The sequence below is a fragment of the Physeter macrocephalus genome, unplaced genomic scaffold (genome assembly GCF_002837175.3).
Source record: "Physeter macrocephalus isolate SW-GA unplaced genomic scaffold, ASM283717v5 random_1890, whole genome shotgun sequence".
Classification (NCBI taxonomy): Eukaryota; Metazoa; Chordata; class Mammalia; order Artiodactyla; family Physeteridae; genus Physeter; species Physeter macrocephalus.
In genome coordinates, this window is record NW_021147176.1 from 1 (window position 1) to 18013 (window position 18013).

Below are 18013 nucleotides of genomic sequence, written 5' to 3' on the forward strand. Positions count from 1 at the left end.
ACATAATGAGGCTACAAGACCGGCTGCTGAAGAGTGTCACACCCCTGCTCATGGCCTGCAATGCCTACGAGCTGAGTGTCAAGATGAAGACCCTCAGTAACCCCCTGGACTTGGCTATTGCCCTGGAGACCACCAATTCTCTCTGCCGGAAGTCTTTAGCTCTTTTGGGACAGACGTTCTCCTTGGCCTCTTCTTTCCGGCAAGAGAAAATCTTAGAAGCCGTCGGCCTCCAAGATGTAGCTCCCTCTCCTGCCGCATTTCCAAACTTCGAGGACTCTACTCTGTTTGGGAGAGAGTACATCGATCACCTGAAGGCCTGGCTGGTCAGCAGTGGGTGTCCACTCCAGGTCAAGAAAGCCGAACCCGAGCCAACCCGAGATCAGGAGAAAACGGTTCCTCCTACCAAACCTGAAATTCAGGCTAAGGCTCTGAGTGGTCTAAGTGATGGTAAGGAAAGCAGCAAAAGTTTCTATTTGTTGCGATTTGCTTGCTTTTCATGTTTTCTTGTAATGTCTCTCATTCTCTTTGATATTTGTACATAAAACTCCTTTAGCCAGTTGGAAACAAATCAGAATTTTAGTAATCAACTCACAATGACCAGTATACATGCCTGCCATTCATTCTGTAAGCATGTAAGCATGCGTTAGGAATCTTCTGTCTGTTACAGAAGTCCTTAGACTTTCTGGGTCACAGACTCCTTTGGGAATCTGATGAAAAGCTGTGGTCCTTGCCAGGGAAAATACATATATGTTTGTACACAATGTTGCACTTTCTGGGGTGTTCCTGTCATCCTGCAGCCAAGTTTGAAGAAGCCTTGTTCCAACAGCACCCCTTCTCTAGCCCCGTCCCCGCCAAGTTATTACTAGAAGGGAGAGTAAATGCTGGGCACAGTCTCTTAAGAATTCCCCAGGCTTCTAAAGGGAAAGAAATCACAAAACCCAGCCCCTCCTTTGCTGGGATTAAGGGGGCTATAGGAGAGGCCCCAGCTCAGCTCAGCCTGGGGAGTCGGGAAGGCCATGTTTGAGCTGTTTTGAGGGATGCGTGGTGGAGGCACCTTTTCACCTGCTCGCTTTTCTAGACTGGCTAAAGGTTGAGAGATCACCTAGGTATACCTGGTAACCTGCAGTTAACGAGTTGGCTTACTGGGGAGGGGAAGGACCTAGAAGAAGGTAATAGAAATAGAAATGACTGGCTGGTGTCCCTTGTCCCTCCCCCTTTGCTCTCAGGATGGACGTTCTCACAACCCAGACATCCCAGAGGTCATGAACACACATAGTGGCCATGTGGCCATTTAGGAAGTCCCCTTTCCCTCTGATACAGTTTTCAGCTTCCATTGCCCCAGCCAAGTTGGGAAGTCTCATTTGTCCCTGAGTCTCTTCAATCCTCTCCACCCTCGTGGAGCCCTGACTGCAACAGGCACTGGGTAGGTCACTCCACAGATGGGCGGCCACACCTACTCCCAGAGGGAGAGCCTTCCAGTAGTGGGCTCAGGGCTGAAGCAGGACCTCTCCTCCCCACATCCCCCAAAGTAGTGGGGTGGAAAGTCAGTATAACAATGATACTGAAGAACTGTAAGAAGGACAAAAAAGTCCCCCATAACCTAAAGTTGCCTGCCACCATCCCCTGGTTGTGCTGCTATGCAGGCATGCCTGTAGCTGCAGTCTTGTTGTACTGAAAACACTACAATCTGCTCTTTTACAGGATTATCAAAGGCTCTTTTCTGTGTTTCTGCGGCATTTGCAGCATCATGACTAAATGTAAATTTACCTCACCTCTCCCTTGATGTTGGACTCATAGTGCCTTTTACTAGAGGCTTCTGAGGCTGAGCAGAGCTCGGTTCCCATGAGATTGGCATCTGCAAAGCATTGGCTCCTTTTCTGGTCAGCAGGTAGACAGCGCCAGTGCCCACGTCTTATGGGGCGCCGCCCTGCCATTACTTCAGTACTGTTAGAAATGCTGGGATGACATCTTTGGTTGCATTTATTATTGCTATTATTTTCATTAAAAATGTTTTTGAATCCTCCCTTAAAGGAGATATTCACAGAATGATTGCTGGGCCAAAAGTAGGACCTACTTTCTGGCCCTTACTATGGTCATCTTCTCTAGAGATGGTTGCAGTAATGCACAAATTTCATTGTCTTTGAAAGCTTCTGACTTTGAATCTCTTATTCTTTTGTAAAATCATATAAAACTAGCAGTTCTATAAAATAAGAGCCAACAACAAAAAAAGGGAAAGTAACTTCAGAGGGGAAATGACATGACAATTGAAGGATTGACTCATCCTGTGTTAAGAATTCACATTGATGTTTAAAATACCATTCCACAGAACAAACTGGAAAACCTCTCCAGTTCAGGGGTGATTTTTATTGAATGAATGAACAAATAGACCATCTGTGCTATTAAAACTAGCAAATATCAGAAAACTAAACAATCTTAGTGTTTAAGGACATAATGCTCTCTGTGTTGCTTGTGGCATTGTAAATTACAAGTCATTGGAGGAAATTCACACTTTAAGAAATGTTTTCTTTCATACATTCAGATATTTTCTGTGAACACCTACCTTGGAACTACTGACTTTTTTAATTGGGAAATTTTTCTTTGTAAGTTTATGTATATGTTTTATGATTACAAAACACATGTGTGTTTAACTTTTATAGATAAAGCAAACACAAAAAATGGAATCCCTGATAAATCTACCACCCATAGATAAAACCTCTGTTAACTTTCGGGTATATTTCCTTCTAATTTTTTTCTGTGTGTCTGTATTTATGTATCTCTTTTCCTTTTTTTCATATTACAACTCACAGTTTAGATACACTTTTTACATATTTTATACCTAGATACATTTTATGTCTTTTGTTCTCCCCTTAATATTGTGAACATTCAAGTTAAGATGTATGCAAAAAGTGGTATGGAGTTGCTACACACCATTTTCTCCTATAGAATGTGTATATATATTGCTCTGTACAGTCATCATAAGTTTGTGACTATTTCTCTCCTAGCGATTATGCTGTTATAGCTTTTGAGAGGATATTTTGCATATTGGTTTCGAGGATAACAGGCCCCTTTCCTCTTTTCAATGCTGGTCTGTCATGAACAAGGATTTCAGTTCCTGGTGCCTGCTTAGGCTCCATCCTAAGCCTTCAATTCTGTCCTGGTCTTCCCAGGCCCCATGTGGTCCAGTGTGTTTCTCAGAAAAGCCCTTCTGTGTGTTCCAGAGGTCCCCCAGCGAGCAGACCACAAGGTGGTGGACACCATTGACCAGCTGGTCACACGTGTTGTTGGAGGCAGCCTGTCTCCCAAAGAAAGAGCTCTTCTCAAGGAGGACCCTGCTTACTGGTAGGTCTTTAAATGTTGCTCTTCAGAATTCGTCCCGTAAAGTACATGGCAATGTTTTCGTTGCTCTGATGATGTCCAGAGAAGAGGGTGAGATGCTTATTTTGTGCTGTGGTGTAGTCAGTGGGAAGAGCATGAGGGTGGGTCAGGTTCATGTGGGTTCAAGCTCCAGCCTGCTGCTTACGTGCCATGTGGCCTTCTCTCATCTGGACATGGAGCACTTTGTCCCTGCTGTGCTGGTTTGAGGATGAGGTGAGAGCTGTATGCAAAGAGTGAGTGTAAGATAAGGAATATATCACAGCAGTTGTTTGTGATTTATTGCTACTGTTTGTTAAACTGTCTTTTCCTTTTGCCTTACTGCCTCTTCACTTGAATAGAACTTTTTAAAATTAAGGTTTTCACCATAAATACAGTATTTGCTCATTAGAGAAGGTAAAGAAGAACAGAAAATTGGGCAAAGCCACCTGTGTGCTTACTGGCATTCACTGGCATTTTTGGGTATTTGCTTCCAGTCTTTCTGCTCATTGCGAGCTGTTTGGTTTTTAACACAGTTGTGATTATGCTGTGATATACCCTACTCCTTTTAGATAACACAGGAAAATGCTCGTATTCCCTACTTTTTGTAAACATTTCAGATGGCTGTGTTTACCAGTTCGCAGAGTAGGTGATCAGTTTATCTAGCCATTCCTCTCTTGTTGGATTTTTAGAATTTTTTTTTTTTTTTTTTTTCCGGTACATGGGCCTCTCACTGCTGTGGCCTCTCCCGTTGCGGAGCGCAGGCTCCGGACGCGCAGGCCCAGCGGCCATGGCTCACGGGCCCAGCTGCTCTGCAGCATGTGGGATCTTCCCGGACCGGGGCACGAACCCATGTCCCCTGCATCGGCAGGCGGACTCTCAACCACTGTGCCACCAGGGAAGCCCTAGAATATTTTTGATTGTACACTATTTTTAATTTTTTCTGTGAATAGCTTAATGCATCACATTTTTGTGTGTGTTTAGGATTATCTCTAGATTAGATTGCTGGAAGTGGAAAGGTTTTATACTTCGTTAACTTTTTAAAAAATGATCAAAGTGGCATATGCCTTTGTAAAAATAGAGAAAAGTAAAAAGGCAAAGATGGAGTTACTCAGAGCTCTCCCACTTCTCCCCCACTGTGTGTGCTCTGTAGTTGTGTCCTGTGTTTTAAACTTAACGTAAATGTCCTTATTATCAATGAATGCATACTATTCCTTCTTACACAGTATACTACACTCAACCATTGCCCATTGGTGGATTCTTAGATTCTAATCACGTTATGATGAATGTTGTTTTGCTTTTATTTATGTCTACATTTCTGGCAGTTTATTACGGTAGTATCTGGGAGTGAAATTGCTAGTTTAAAAGGAAAGCTCATTTTAGAGGCTTTTGATCTGTGTCATTGTTTCTTAGCTGCAGCATTATTGATGTTTGAGGCTGGATATTTCTCTGCGGGGGGGACTTTCCTGGGCATCCTTGGCCTCCACTCACTAGATGCCAGTAGAAGCCTCCATCCCAGCAAAAATACCTTCAGACATTGCTCAGTGTCCCCTGGGGGACAGAGTTGTCCCTGGTGGAGACCACTGATCTTTATCATCAGGTTATTTTCCATGATTGACACCCTCACTGCCACTCCATACATGTGCCATGCCCTCACATGAGTGTTTTGACTTAAAGATAACTTCATAGTGTGATGTTTTACCTTATATTCTTTTGTTAATTAAAGAGATTATGTGTTTACTCATAGGACTTCTAGTTGTAGTTCCTCTTTTTTCAGTGGTCTGTTCAGGTCTGGTATAGTCAATGTTGCATCCATATGAAACTCTATTCTTGCTGTTGTAATTACTAAAGATGCTTGAAAGGTGTAAATTTCTGTGTAATGGCACCAGGACTTTGGTCCTAACCAGAATGATTTTTCAGGAGAAGAGTTGGAACTTGTTATGGTTTTATTTTTACAGAATTTTTTTTTTTTTGGCTGCACTGGTCTGTGTTGCTGCACTCGGTCTTTCTCTAGTTGTGGCGAGTGGGGCTACTCTTTGTTGTGGTGCGCGGTCTTCTCATTGTGGTGGCTTCTCTTGTGCAGAGCACGGGCTCTAGGTGTGTGGGCTTCAGTAGTTGCAGCACGCAAGTCCTAAAGCACGCAGGCTTCAGTAGTTGCTGCGCTTGGGCTCAGAAGTTGGGGCTCGTGGGCTCTAGCGCGCATGCTCAGTAGTTGTGGCGCACGGGCTTAGTTGCTCCGCGGCATGTGGGATCTTCCCGGACCAGGGCTCGAACGCGTGTTCCCTGCATTGGCAGGCGGATTCTTTACCACTGAGCCACCAGGGAAATCCTTTACAGAATTCTTGAATTCATCTAGATTATGTTCCTGTGTTGAATAAGATAGGCATGTAACTTAAAAGGTAAAAAAAAAAAAAAAAAAAAAAAAAAAGAAAAGAAACCCAGTAACCTAATTGCCCCAGTATCATTTATTGAATACTTTTAATTTAGCAAATACTTTTGCTTTCTGTGCACTTGGTACCGTTCTAAGCACTTTACTCCTTTAAGCATTAGCTGGCCGAACCCTCATAAACAACCTTTTTAGGTAGATATGTTGTCATCCTGATTTTACAGACAGAAAACTTGAGGCTCAAAAGAGACCTCTTGCCTCAAGGAGGCACAGCTAGTAAAAGACAGAGCTGAGATTCACATTTGGGCTCTGTGGTCTCAACCAGCGCTCACACTGAAGGAAGGAGGCTAGATAGCCTCAGATTGACAGATGAAAGCAGAGACCAAATTCTCTGGGTAAGATGTCATCTAGACTTGGAAGACCCAGGGGCAATTTCCAGGTGATTGCCGAGGTGATTGGGCTGGAGGGAAGGGGGACCCTGAGAGGACTAGAAGCATGCCTCTCTGCCTCATGACCGCTGCGCACTACCCAGCAGGTTCATGATCACTGACAGCCAGGGGTGGCGGACGGAAGCATAGCCAGAGCTGGGTGTATGTGTGGCGGTGGGAGGGGGTTGCAAATCAGAAATGAGCATTGAGCTCTAAACCAAGTATTTGAGGGAAACTGGCAGCATGAAAGAGGGCCACCCAACTCAGCAGATCTGGCACCTAAGAAGACAGTTGCTCTAAGGAAAAGAAGATGGTCTACAAGTACATATGTGTAATTAATAGTCTTGGGTGGATAATAGCATATTGTGTCCATGAGATAGGAACTGCTTGTTATGGAAAAGAACCAATTAAGGATCTTGGAATTGACAAATGTGATTGTTGAAATGATCTCAGTGGTCGGCTGATAGAATTGACCTGGATGAAGAACAGATTAGGGAGCTTCCCTGGTGGCGCAGTGGTTGAGAGTCCGCCTGCCGATGCGCAGGGGACGCGGGTTTGTGCCCCGGTCCGGGAAGATCCCACGTGCCGCGGAGCGGCTGGGCCCGTGAGCCATGGCCGCTGAGCCTGCGCTTCCGGAGCCTGTGCTCCGCAACGGGAGAGGCCACAACAGTGAGAGGCCCGCATACCGCATTAGGGAGCTGGACTCAGAGACTTGATCACCTGTGACTTCCTTCAGAAAGAATTACCCAGAGACTGTAAGAAGAAAGAGTGTGCAAAAAACAGTGTTAAAGAACTAGTAAACTTAGGTTTTTGGTGTGTATATTTTAATTCTTAAGTTGAAGTAGTACTTGTATGTGATTTACCAAAAAAATGAAGTAAACACAAAAGGCAAAATGTTTCTGCCATGATATCGATGGCAGAAACCATGGCTGTGTCTATGCGGCATGCAGGATCTTAGTTCCCTGACCAGGGTTTGAACCCGTGCCCCCTACAGTAGAAGGGCAGAGTCTTAACCACTGGACGGCCAGGGAAGTCCCCAGTTCCACTCCTTGGAGACAGTCGCTTTTAGTTCGTTAAACTACTTTTAACAGTTACTTCTGTATCTCTAGAGATGATAAGCCTATGTTGCTCTTTTTTTTGTTTGTTTTTATGACCACACTGCAGGTCTTGTGAGATCTTAGTTTCCCAACCAGGGATCGAACCCGGGCCCCAAAAGTGAAAGCACCAAGTCCTAACCACTGGACCACCAGGGAATTCCCCAAAGCATTTTCCTTATAATGAAAAGTGTATAATTCAAGCCTCACAGCAACATGATGAAGTAGCTTATTATCATCTATCTCATCTTACAGATGGAGAAACTGAGGCACAGAAAGATTCAGTAAATCTCACAGCTAATAAGTGGCTACACTGGGATTTGAACCTGGCAGGCTAGCTTAGGAGTATTCTATGCTCTTGATGTTATGCTCCACTAGAACTAAGGGAGATGGGTTTGTGACATGTCCTCACACTGCATGCACTTGGCATTAGAACCGACCTGGGGAAAGGGACTTACATCTTGGGGATCCAGGTCACCTGGGCACTGACTCCACTTTCTGCCCTGGATGAGGGGCTGCGTTTGACCTGAGAACTGGAGCTTCCGTGTTGGTCAACCTTCCCTTATGTGGCAACCCTTGCTTGTTAGGGTGCAGTCTTGCAGGATGCTGCTGTTGGCCCAGCAGAGTGTCCAGGGCAGCAGAGGAGCCAGCACATAGGCTGTTTTCTCAGATCCAGCCAGGCCTTGACTGTGCAGTGAGCATCAACAGGAGCTTCATATGGAGCTGCCCACCAGGGACATGCCACATCACACGGTGCTGCCAGCATCCTGCTGTGCACTGCCACCTCACAGCCAATCAGCTTCTGTTATTGGTAATTGGGAACTTCATCTAATATATGATCTCAACGTCGGGCGGTCCAAAAGCCGCATGAAATATTGCCATACTTACCAAACAGTACTCGTTCTTTAACACAAACTGAGATTGAACGTTCACAAAAACCTTGTTATGGATGAGGTCGTGGAGAAAATTAAAGAATATCCCAGGAAAGGAAAGTCACGTGGGCCACATTGTGCAATGCATAGAAGTTGAAACCAGCAACAGCCAAAATAAAACAGACTTCTAAATAACTTTTGTATGAAAGAGAATTAGAATTGGAATTAGAAACTCTTCAGAAGGAAGTAGCAGGGAGAGCATTGCATATAGAATGCAGCCATAACAGCGGTTGGGGGAAAGGTGCGACCTTGCATGTGTATCAGAAATAAAGAGTGAAGGTAAGCATTCAACTCATGAAGCAAGAAAGAAATGGTGCAAAAAGCCCAGAGACTGCAAGGAAAGGGTTAATAGAGATGAAAGAAAGTGCTAATGAAATGGTCAACAAAGTAAATAATGTGACATTCCCCTTCTAACCCAATCATTCCCCTTTCTAACCCATTCCTTGAGCAAATCCTTAAGTTTGCTTTATATTCTTTCAACCTATGTGAAAAAAATATATGTGGATGTCATGTGCACAAAGCAGTTTCATATGGTACGTATCAATGTTGGTCTTCTTCTCTAGCTTGCTCTCTGTGGGCTGTATTACGGATCTCTTTCTATGTCAGTACATGTAACTCAAACTCCTCTTTTCTGTACTGTTCTCATTATGACTCTGGCACGTGATTTCACAGCAGTGGCACACTGGCCTTAATGATGTAGTTAAAAGGTCGCTGAGTGTCCACCATTTGAAGGGCGTCATCTCCTGAAAGTGATGTCCAGGAGCAACACCTGCCATTCCCTGACAGCAGAGCGCTTCTTTGGTTTCAGGGTAACTGGTTTGTATTGCGAGGCCACCAGGAGCTGGGAGCTCCTTCATGGCTGCGGATGACGGAAATTGAGGAGGAATCGACCAGTGTTCGGTCAAAGCTCCTGGTCACCCTGTGGTCACTCTGAGCAGGACAGATGACCAGGGCCCAGCTCTGGGTCCTTGGTGAAGCCGGGCAGAGCCTCTCCAACAGCAGGGAGGCCACCAAGTAGAAAGGGTTTGCAGAAGTGTATTTACAGCGACAATTTGGTCATGCTGGTGTATTCACAAATGTCCTGCTATTTCTGTTTTGTTATATAGGTTTTTATCTGATGACAGTAGTCTGGAGTATAAATATTATAAGTTGAAGCTGGCAGAAATGCAGCGGATGAGCCAGACCTTGCCAGGAGCAGATCAGAAGCCGATGGCGGCAGAGTGTGCAGTCCGGGCCATGCTATATGCCCGGGCAGTCCGGAGCCTCAAGAAGAGGCTCCTACCAGGGCGGCGGCGGGGGCTGCTTCGAGCTCAAGGACTCCGGGGCTGGAAAGTGAGGAGAGCGACCACCGGGACCCAGACCCTCCTCTCCTCAGGCACCAGACTGAAACACCATGGCCGGCAGGCTCCAGGCTCCTTGCAGGGAAAGCCGCCCCAACCAGACGGAAATGATGCTGCCAAGGACTGCCCGCCAGACCCAGCCAGACCCTCTCCTCGGGACCCCAGCCCAGAAGCCTCAGGCCCATCCCCCAAGCCAGCAGGAGTGGATGTCTCTGAAGCCCCTCAGACCTCTTCTCCCTGCCTGTCTACTGATGGTGAGTGCTTACTCCTGTCCCCCTCCTCTGGGCCCCAGCCCCAATGCTCATCTATCCCCAGGGGTCTCTGCAGAAACAGGTGGCTTCAGTGGGCTGAGCTGGGCTGGGCAGCAGGCAGCAGTGAAAGGGACCTGGCCAGGATGGCACACACACAGGCACTCTCTCTTCTCTTGCTTCCTCAAGGGGCTGGCCCTAGACTCCTGCTGCACCCTTCCTCTTCTCCTGAGTGTGGAGCTGACACAAGGTGCTGTCTGGTGACTCTGTGCTTCCCTGCAAGGTCCTCCTGCTGGTCAGCAGGGTGTGCCATGTGCCCGTGCTTAGGGCTTTGAGCTCCTTGATCCATTTCTCTCTATTCTTGCCCGTTATATGTTCCATAAGGCTGCCTGTGTTCTCGTTCTGCTTCCTCCTGCCCGCTAAGGTCTCTGTTTCCTTCCTTAGAGTTAGTTGACCTGCAGTTTCTTTTGTTTCTCCCAGCCATTACCTTCTCCTACTGCAACAGGCCTGCCCTCTGGCCAGTGCTTCCCACTCAGCACTAGGTGGGAATGGAGAGGGAAAAAATCTACACAACTGCTACATTTCTCTAGCTATTGCTACATAACAAGCCAATCCAAACTGTGGCTTCAAACAGGAGGCATCCAGTGTTGCTTCGAGTCAGCTGGGCTGGGCCTGCAAACTGTCTGCAGGCAGCGGCCAGTTGTTTGGAACTGTCAGCTGAGGTGATAGGGGTAGTGGGCTACATGCCTGTCACCCACCAGCAGTTCACCTGACCGTCGGGTTTGGCCATCCAGGAGAGGCAGAGGAGGTGCTTGAGCCCTCTCAGGCCTGGACTCCGCATTTCTGTCACATTCTTAGCCAGCAAGAGTTCCAGGGCCAGCCCCAGTTCAAGGGGAAAAAAGAGAGTCCACCTCTGCTGGACAGAGCTGCAGAGTCACATGGCAAAGGGCAAGGGTACAGTGAGGGGCTGTCTTTGTAATCAGTCTCCACAACCCCACGATGTTCACATGGGAATTGGCAGCTCAGAACCAATACATGACAGTTGCTTTATTTTGTAGTTGATACGAAGACAATGGAGACTGCAGAGAAACTGGCCAAATTTGTTGCTCAGGTGGGACCAGAGATTGAACAATTCAGCATAGAAAACAGCATTGACAACCCCGACCTTTGGTATGTACCCATCACACCCCTTTAATTTGAGGCCATGAGTGTCCTGAGAGCCCGCAGGAGTTCACCCCATGAGTGTCCTGAGAGCCCACAGGGGGTCGCCCCGGGATGAATCACGACTTCACTTCTGCTGAGCTCAGGGCTGTTAGGGAGCATCTGTTTTGGGTTGTTGAGAGACCTTCCCTCATCTGGGGCATCAGGAAAAGCCTCCCCCGGAGGGAAGTTTAAGCTGGATCTGAAGGTTCAATGGGTGTTGGCCAGGGGAAGGGGGAGAGGATGCCCTGGCCGAGAGACTTATAGTTTCCCCAGGATCTTTGCAGAGGCAAAGAGGAGAGTGTGTCCTCGCCCATGAGTCTGAGGAGGAGGAGGGCACTGTCCCTGGTCATGCTGGCTACTCTGGGCAGGATGAGAATGTGCTGCTTATGTAGCATGTTGGTAGGTTTTGGTCCAGGTGTGAGCAGCAAGCACTTCCACGCAGTGATGGCATGGCACCCTTGTGCCAGGAGGGGGCACCATTATCCTCTCCATTCTTCAGATGGCGTAATCATTCAACACTACACAGCCCAGAGGCCACAGAACCAGAGCCCCACTCTGCCTGCGGGGTGCGGGTTCTCCTTCAGGGAGAGGCTTCCTGAGGGCCATGTGTTCCCAGTACTGAGCCGTAACCCGGCTGGGCTCCCCTTGGAGTGTGGGGTTCCCACACTGTGTGGATTGTGTCCTATTGCCAGCTAGGGGTTCTGGGCCCTCACCCTGCTCCCAACATGCTAGAGAGTCGTGCCTCAGCTTAGTTAAGAATACAGTTAAAAACTACATTTCCTGGAGCATTTCTGGGACCCAGTAGTGGCTAAGTGCACACTTCTACTTTGGCCTTACACACAATCTCTTTGTGTTTGTGGTGAGAATTTTTGGATATCTTCCAGAAGGGGATTGTTGAATCATAGTTCAACGCAAACTAAGTTTCGTTAGTGCGAATTCCCCTCCCTGAGGGCCAGTCTCCTAGGAGTGTCATGAGTGCCTTTCCCCACCCCCCATCTTTTGGCATGCCTTTGAGCCAGTGGGATTGGTGAGGAATTTCTAATTTTCTCAGTGAAGTTTTAGTTTGCATTTTTCTTATGAGTGAAATTGAACCTCTTTTCATAAACTTGTGTCCTTTGAATATCTTTCTGTAAACTGTTGATATCATTTGCCTGTTTTTTTAAAAAAGTTTTGTTGAGGTATAATTGACATGCCATAAACTGCACATATTTGTCTAATAAGTTTTTTTTATTAATTTATTTTTGGCTGCATTGGGTCTTTGTTGCGTGCGGTCTTTCTCTAGTTGCAGTGAGTGGGGGCTACTCTTCCTTGCAGAGCGCGGGCTTCTCATTGTGGTGGCTTCTCTTGTTGCAGAGCACGGGCTCTAGGCGCGCGGGCTGCAGTAGTTGTGGCACGTGGGCTCAGTAGTTGTGGCATGCAGGCTCAGTAGTTGTGGCACACGGGCTTGGTTGCTCCGCAGCTTGTGGGATCTTCCCGGACCAGGCCTCGAAACCTGCATTGGCAGGCGGATTCTTAACCACTGCGCCACCAGGGAAGTCCCTGTCTAATAAGCTTTAATACGTGTTTACACTCATGCAGCCATCACCACCATCAAGATGATGAACACATCCATGACTCAGAAGTTTCCTTGTGCCCTTTGTCATTCCTTCCTGCAGGCAGCTGCTGATCAGGGCTCTCTCACTGTAAATAGTTTGCATTTTCTATAATTTTGTGTAAATGCAGTTTGTTCTCTCCATTTGTCTGGCTTCTTACTCCACATAATTATTCGGGTTCATCCATGGTGTGTGTATCCATAGCTCATTCGTTTATTGCTGAGTGTATCGCATTGTATGGCTGGACCACAGTTACTTACCCGTTCAATTTTAGATAAACCTTCTGTGAGCAGTCATGTACAAGGTCTGCTTTTATTTCTCTCCAGTAAAATACTGAGGCAGAGAAAGACTGGCTCACATGGTGGGTCTGTGTTTAACTTTTGAAGAAACATCCAGACTGTCTTTCTAAGTGGTGGCACAGTTTTGCATTTCCAGCAGCTTGGGTGAGAGTTCTGGTTCCTCCCCATCCTCACCAGCACTTGATAGTGTCAGTCTTCTTCATGTTAGCCCTCTTGGTGTGGGGAAGGGGTGTCCCACTGTGGTTCTCATTTGTGTTTCTCTGAGGACTAACAATGCTGAGCATCTTTGCATGTGCTTATGTATTTCTTTTTTTTTTTTTGCGGTACATGGGCCTCTCACTGCTGTGGCCTCTCCTGTTGCGGAGCACAGGCTCTGGAAGCGCGGGCTCAGCGGCCACGGCTCACGGGCCCAGCTGCTCTGTGGCATGTGGGATCTTCCCGGACCGGGGCATGAACCCGTATCCCCTGCATCGGCAGGCGGACTCTCAACCACTGTGCCACCAGGGAAGCCCCTGCTTATGTATTTCTTTAGTGAAGTGTCTGCTTGGATCTTTGGCCCATTGTTTTATTCGGTCGTTTATTTACTTATTAATGAATTTTGAGAGTTTGTTATATATTCTTTTTTTTTTTTTTTTTTTTTTTTGCGGTATGCGGACCTCTCACTGTTGTGGCCTCTCCCTTTGTGAAGCACAGGCTCCGCACAATAGGCTCAGCCACCATGGCTCACGGGCCCAGCCGCTCCGCGGCATGTGGGATCTTCCCGGACTGGGGCATGAACCCGTGTCCCCTGCATCGGCAGGCGGACGCTCAACCACTGTGCCACCAGGGAAGCCCCTGTTATATATTCTTGATACAAGTTATTTGTCAAGTGTGTGGTTTGCAGATAATTTCTCCCAGTCTGTGACTTGTTTTCTCATTCTAGCAGTGTCTTTTGGAGGGCAGAAGTTCTTAATCTTTGCCCTTTCCTCGATTGGGCTTTTTGGATTTATTCTTTCTAGTTTCTCTGACCTTTTACCTGTAATGTAATTGTATCTATTTCCTTCATAGTTGGATATTTATCTTTCACTTTACTTATGGTATGTTCTGCAGTGCAGAAATGTTTGATGTAGTCAGATTTCTCAGTTTTGTCTCGTTGCACCTGGATACAGAGTTACAGTTAGAAAGAATCTCCCTACACTCAGATTATAAAGACATTTATGTATTTTCTTCTACAACTTGTATGGCTTGGTTTTTACATTTAGATCTCTGATCAGTGTGGGGTTATTCAGGAGCAGAGAGTACAGCATAGATCCAATTTAAATATTTTTGTAAAAAAGCTGCCCAGTTGTCCCAACACCACTCGTTGAAAAGACTGTTCTTTTTCACGGTGGTTTGAGAGGCCACCTTCATCAGATACTGTGTTTCTGGCCTTTCTCTTGGTCTGTCTGTCCATAGACAAGTACCACGCTGTTTTAACTATAGAGGCTTCCCACACCTTGTAATACCTGGTGGAACTGGGCCCCTTGTTGATCTTGTTCAGGGGTTTCCTAGATAGTCTTACATACTCATGTTTCTATATGAACTTAAGAATCATGTTCAGATCCAGAAAAAAATGATGCTTTTACTTTTATACATTAATATTTAATTAAGGGAGAATTGACTTCATTATGAGCCTGAGTTGTCCTGTCCAAGAACAAGGGCTGTCTTTCCTTTGGCCCAAGTAAATTTTGTGTGTTTTCGGTTTCTCACACCAGCCGCAGCTCCAAGCTGTGCTAGGGCCATTGGACTCCGAGGCTCAGAGAGGCCTTTTTGCCAGCACATTCACGCAGCTTTGCTGCAGGACATGAGGCAGGAGGTGACACACCTCTCTCCATCTCATGGCTGCAGTATGGGAGGAACCAGAGAGTCACAGTGAGCACACGCAGGCCCAGAGTGGCCGGTGACGTAATCAGAAAGAGATGAGGTAAGGCCCAGGTCGGATCTCCTGGCTGAAGTGTTAGAGCTCGTTCTAGTATGTTCTCTGGTCGTTCCTGCATACCTTGTTCCTCCAGCTCCCTCCCTGAGAAAGCAATTAGGCCTCTTATGTTCTGGCTCCTTCGTTAAATTACTAATACTCTTCAAGCTCTCTATCTCATTGTAAAGCTGCCCATCAACCACAGCTGATGGAAAGAGGTCATGTGTTCTCTTCTTTGTCCCACCCCCAGCTTTGTCAGCTCCATTTGGACAGTTTCAGAAAATACGAATGTTTATAGAGAACACTCCGGTTAACCAATGTATTTCATCTTTATCCCAGGTTTCTACATGACCAAAACAGTTCAGCTTTCAAATTCTATCGAAAGAAAGTATTTGAACTGTGCCCATCGATTTGCTTTACGTCATCTCCGCTGAACCTTCATGCCAGGAAGAGCGCCGATTCTCAGGAGAGCCCCCTGGAGCCCATGGAGGGGGAAGGAGAGTTTGAGGATGAGCCCTCTCAGCACGAGGCTGAGCTGGAGAGCCCAGAGGTGATGCCTGAGGAAGACGAGGATGAGGAGGAGGACGAGGACGAGGAAGGAGGTGAGGAGGTCCCCACTCCTGGAGGGGCCTCCAGGCCGGCAGGAGAGTCGACCAAGTCCGAGGGCACGGAGGGCAGCCCCCCAGCTGATGGCCTCCTGAGTGAGGTGGCCGAGGATGGCCCGCCTGGTGCGCCTGCCCTGTCACAGCCCTCCTCAGGGACCTGCTTCCCCCGGAAGAGAGTCAGCAGCAAGTCGCTGAAGGTCGGCATGATTCCGGCTCCCAAGAGGCTGTGTCTCATCCAGGAGCCCAAAGGTGAGTGCCTGGCTATTGATACAGTGCCCCTAGCACGGTCTTCTGTTTAACACCTGAGGAGGAGTCATGGTGATCAGTTGTGGGCCATGAAAAATTGTGGAGACGTTGTCTGACTGTTTTGAAGAATTTACCTGGCCCTCAGCCCAAGTTCAGGTGCAAGATGACCAGCTGGCCCCCGTCACCCTTTCCGCCTCTGGTTACTCCAGCTAACCTGGACATTACCTTCCAGAACACTCCCAGGGCCAACACAACATGGGGTTCTTCGGTCTTATGTTTTTAACCTAAAATAGTCTTGTTGGTTTTGCACACAGTCCAAAATGTTCATGAGAAACTGACGTTTCCAGTTGGTCTGAGGTTGGCACTCTAAGGAGATGCTGCATTTGGCTTCTAGCACCCCACATGCTGCTTGTTATTTTCCATTATTGCTCAGCTTCCAACAGGGGAGTCCTGGCTGTGGAAGGAACGGGCCTGGGTCATCTTGGCTGTTTCCTGCCTGTGATCTTGAGGCGTGCCCAGCTTTCTGAGTGCCCCCACCTCCCCGAAGACCCCAGAGTAGTGATTGCTTAGTGACGATGAGGCAGGAGGACACGGACCGGGACCAGTCTTGGGCAGCTGTTAGTGGGAGCTGTGCAATCCATGCTCTGCCAGACTTGGCCATGGAAGGCCATCTCCTTCCTGCCTGTGGGGAGGGTCAAGGTTCTTGAGGTACAATTTACCAGCAGTAAAGGTTCACCCTTTTCAAGTGGACAGTTCACGGAGTTTTGGCAAAGGTGTATAGGTATGAGCCCCCCAGTATGGCCGAGCTGGAGCTCGTCCCAGAAGTGTCTCTGTGTCCCTCTGCAGTTTCCTCCTCTACCCAGCCTGGGCAACCACTGACCATCTTCTGGCCTTGTGGTTTTGCCTTTTCTAGACTGTCATTAGGTGAATCACATCATGTCCCGCCTTTTTTTGGGCTGCTTGCTGCCCACCCAGGTCTCCACACAGCCGGGCCTGTGTGGGGCTCATGCTGCGATGCTTGTGTGACAGGTGGTTTTGGTGAACAGGGCTCCATTGTGTGCGGAGAGCCTGTGTGTTCTACGTTGTTGAGACCATCATATTCACACCCAGCAGTGTCAGTATAGTTTCTCCTGCTAAAGGAACAGTTCTCATGGTTTGTGTTTGGAAACCTTGGTGTTGCAATGGATTTCTAACTGTTCTACTAAACTCTTATGTCCTTCAGATCTTATCAGAGTATGGTAGCACATCAGAATGCTTGTTAAGATGGCTTTCATGGGGGGGAAAGTGGAATTCTTTCTACTTTCTAAGCTCTCAGTTATTTTGATAGGGTGGTTGATGAGATAGTACCAGACCTACTGATGTCTCCTTTGTCAAATATAATAATAACAATAATAATGTGATGTGGTGCTGTGTATGAGAAGCATGGTTGTTTTTACTAGAAAGTTCTGAGTGGACTTTACTTCTCTATGGAACAGTCGCAGGGACATGAGGAGGGCACAGTGTTGCAAATAGCTCATTTGTTGAAGCAAAATGTATTCCTACGGTCATGGAAAATGATCCACGTGTCAGGTCCTTTGTCATAAACGTGGCAGTCACGCTTAGGTGGACTCTCCCACAGCAAGGCAGCCCTCAGTTGAGCCTCTGTTCTTACTCTGCACTCTGTGGGTCACACGATTCCTGAGAGGAGCCAGGGCCAAACGGCTGGCCCTGTGGTGCAGCTCCTAGCCACCTTCTGTCAGCAGAGGGGCTATAAGCCAAAACTGCAGCACCCTCATCCTCTAAATAATTTGGGGAAAGTACATATATGTGTATATATACATTTCCTTTGTCTTCCAGTTCACGAACCAGTTCGAATTGCCTATGACAGGCCTCGGGGTCGTCCCGTGACCAAGAAGAAGGTGAGTGTGGCTGTGAGTCCTCACGTGTGATGTAGTCAGAGTTTGCCAGAGTTCCAAAGGGCACTGGTGTGATTAAGCTATACTCATACTTCAGGCCAGGTGTCAGCATACAAAGCACAACACACAGCCTTTTCTCTCCCGGGACTTCTTAAAAGTGTTTTGTATTGCCCAAAACCACAAGAGGGAGTAATTAGTCTATTTAACGGGTGTGTGAGGCCTGATATGTGCAATGGATTGGAGAGATGAACAAGATAATGTCTCAGCCAATGAGAAGTTCAGATTTAGTAGACTATAATTGTGGTTAAAAGAGTGCGCTGCTTTGCTAGTAATCTGAGCGCATGTGCGTGCACGTGTGTGTTTATTAACCGGTCAGCACCTCTTGTGCTCCCAGCTGCATCTGCCCACCTAGAGGCAGCCATGAGCGGGGCTGGCAGCAATAGAAATATGCAGGACTGGGA

The 18013-nt window shown here is 47.3% G+C and overlaps 1 protein-coding gene across 1 annotated transcript; it reads left to right on the plus strand.

The window, feature by feature from the left end:
• Nucleotides 1–5: 5 nt before the first annotated feature.
• Nucleotides 6–17555, plus strand: LOC102978405 (SURP and G-patch domain-containing protein 2; the record flags this gene model as incomplete). The annotated part of the gene is made up of 6 exons (XM_028487413.1): nt 6–447; nt 3219–3339; nt 9298–9785; nt 10838–10949; nt 15146–15660; nt 17494–17555. Coding segments are annotated over 6 exons (1740 nt in total), but the record flags the coding sequence as incomplete, so codon positions are not given.
• Nucleotides 17556–18013: the final 458 nt, after the last annotated feature.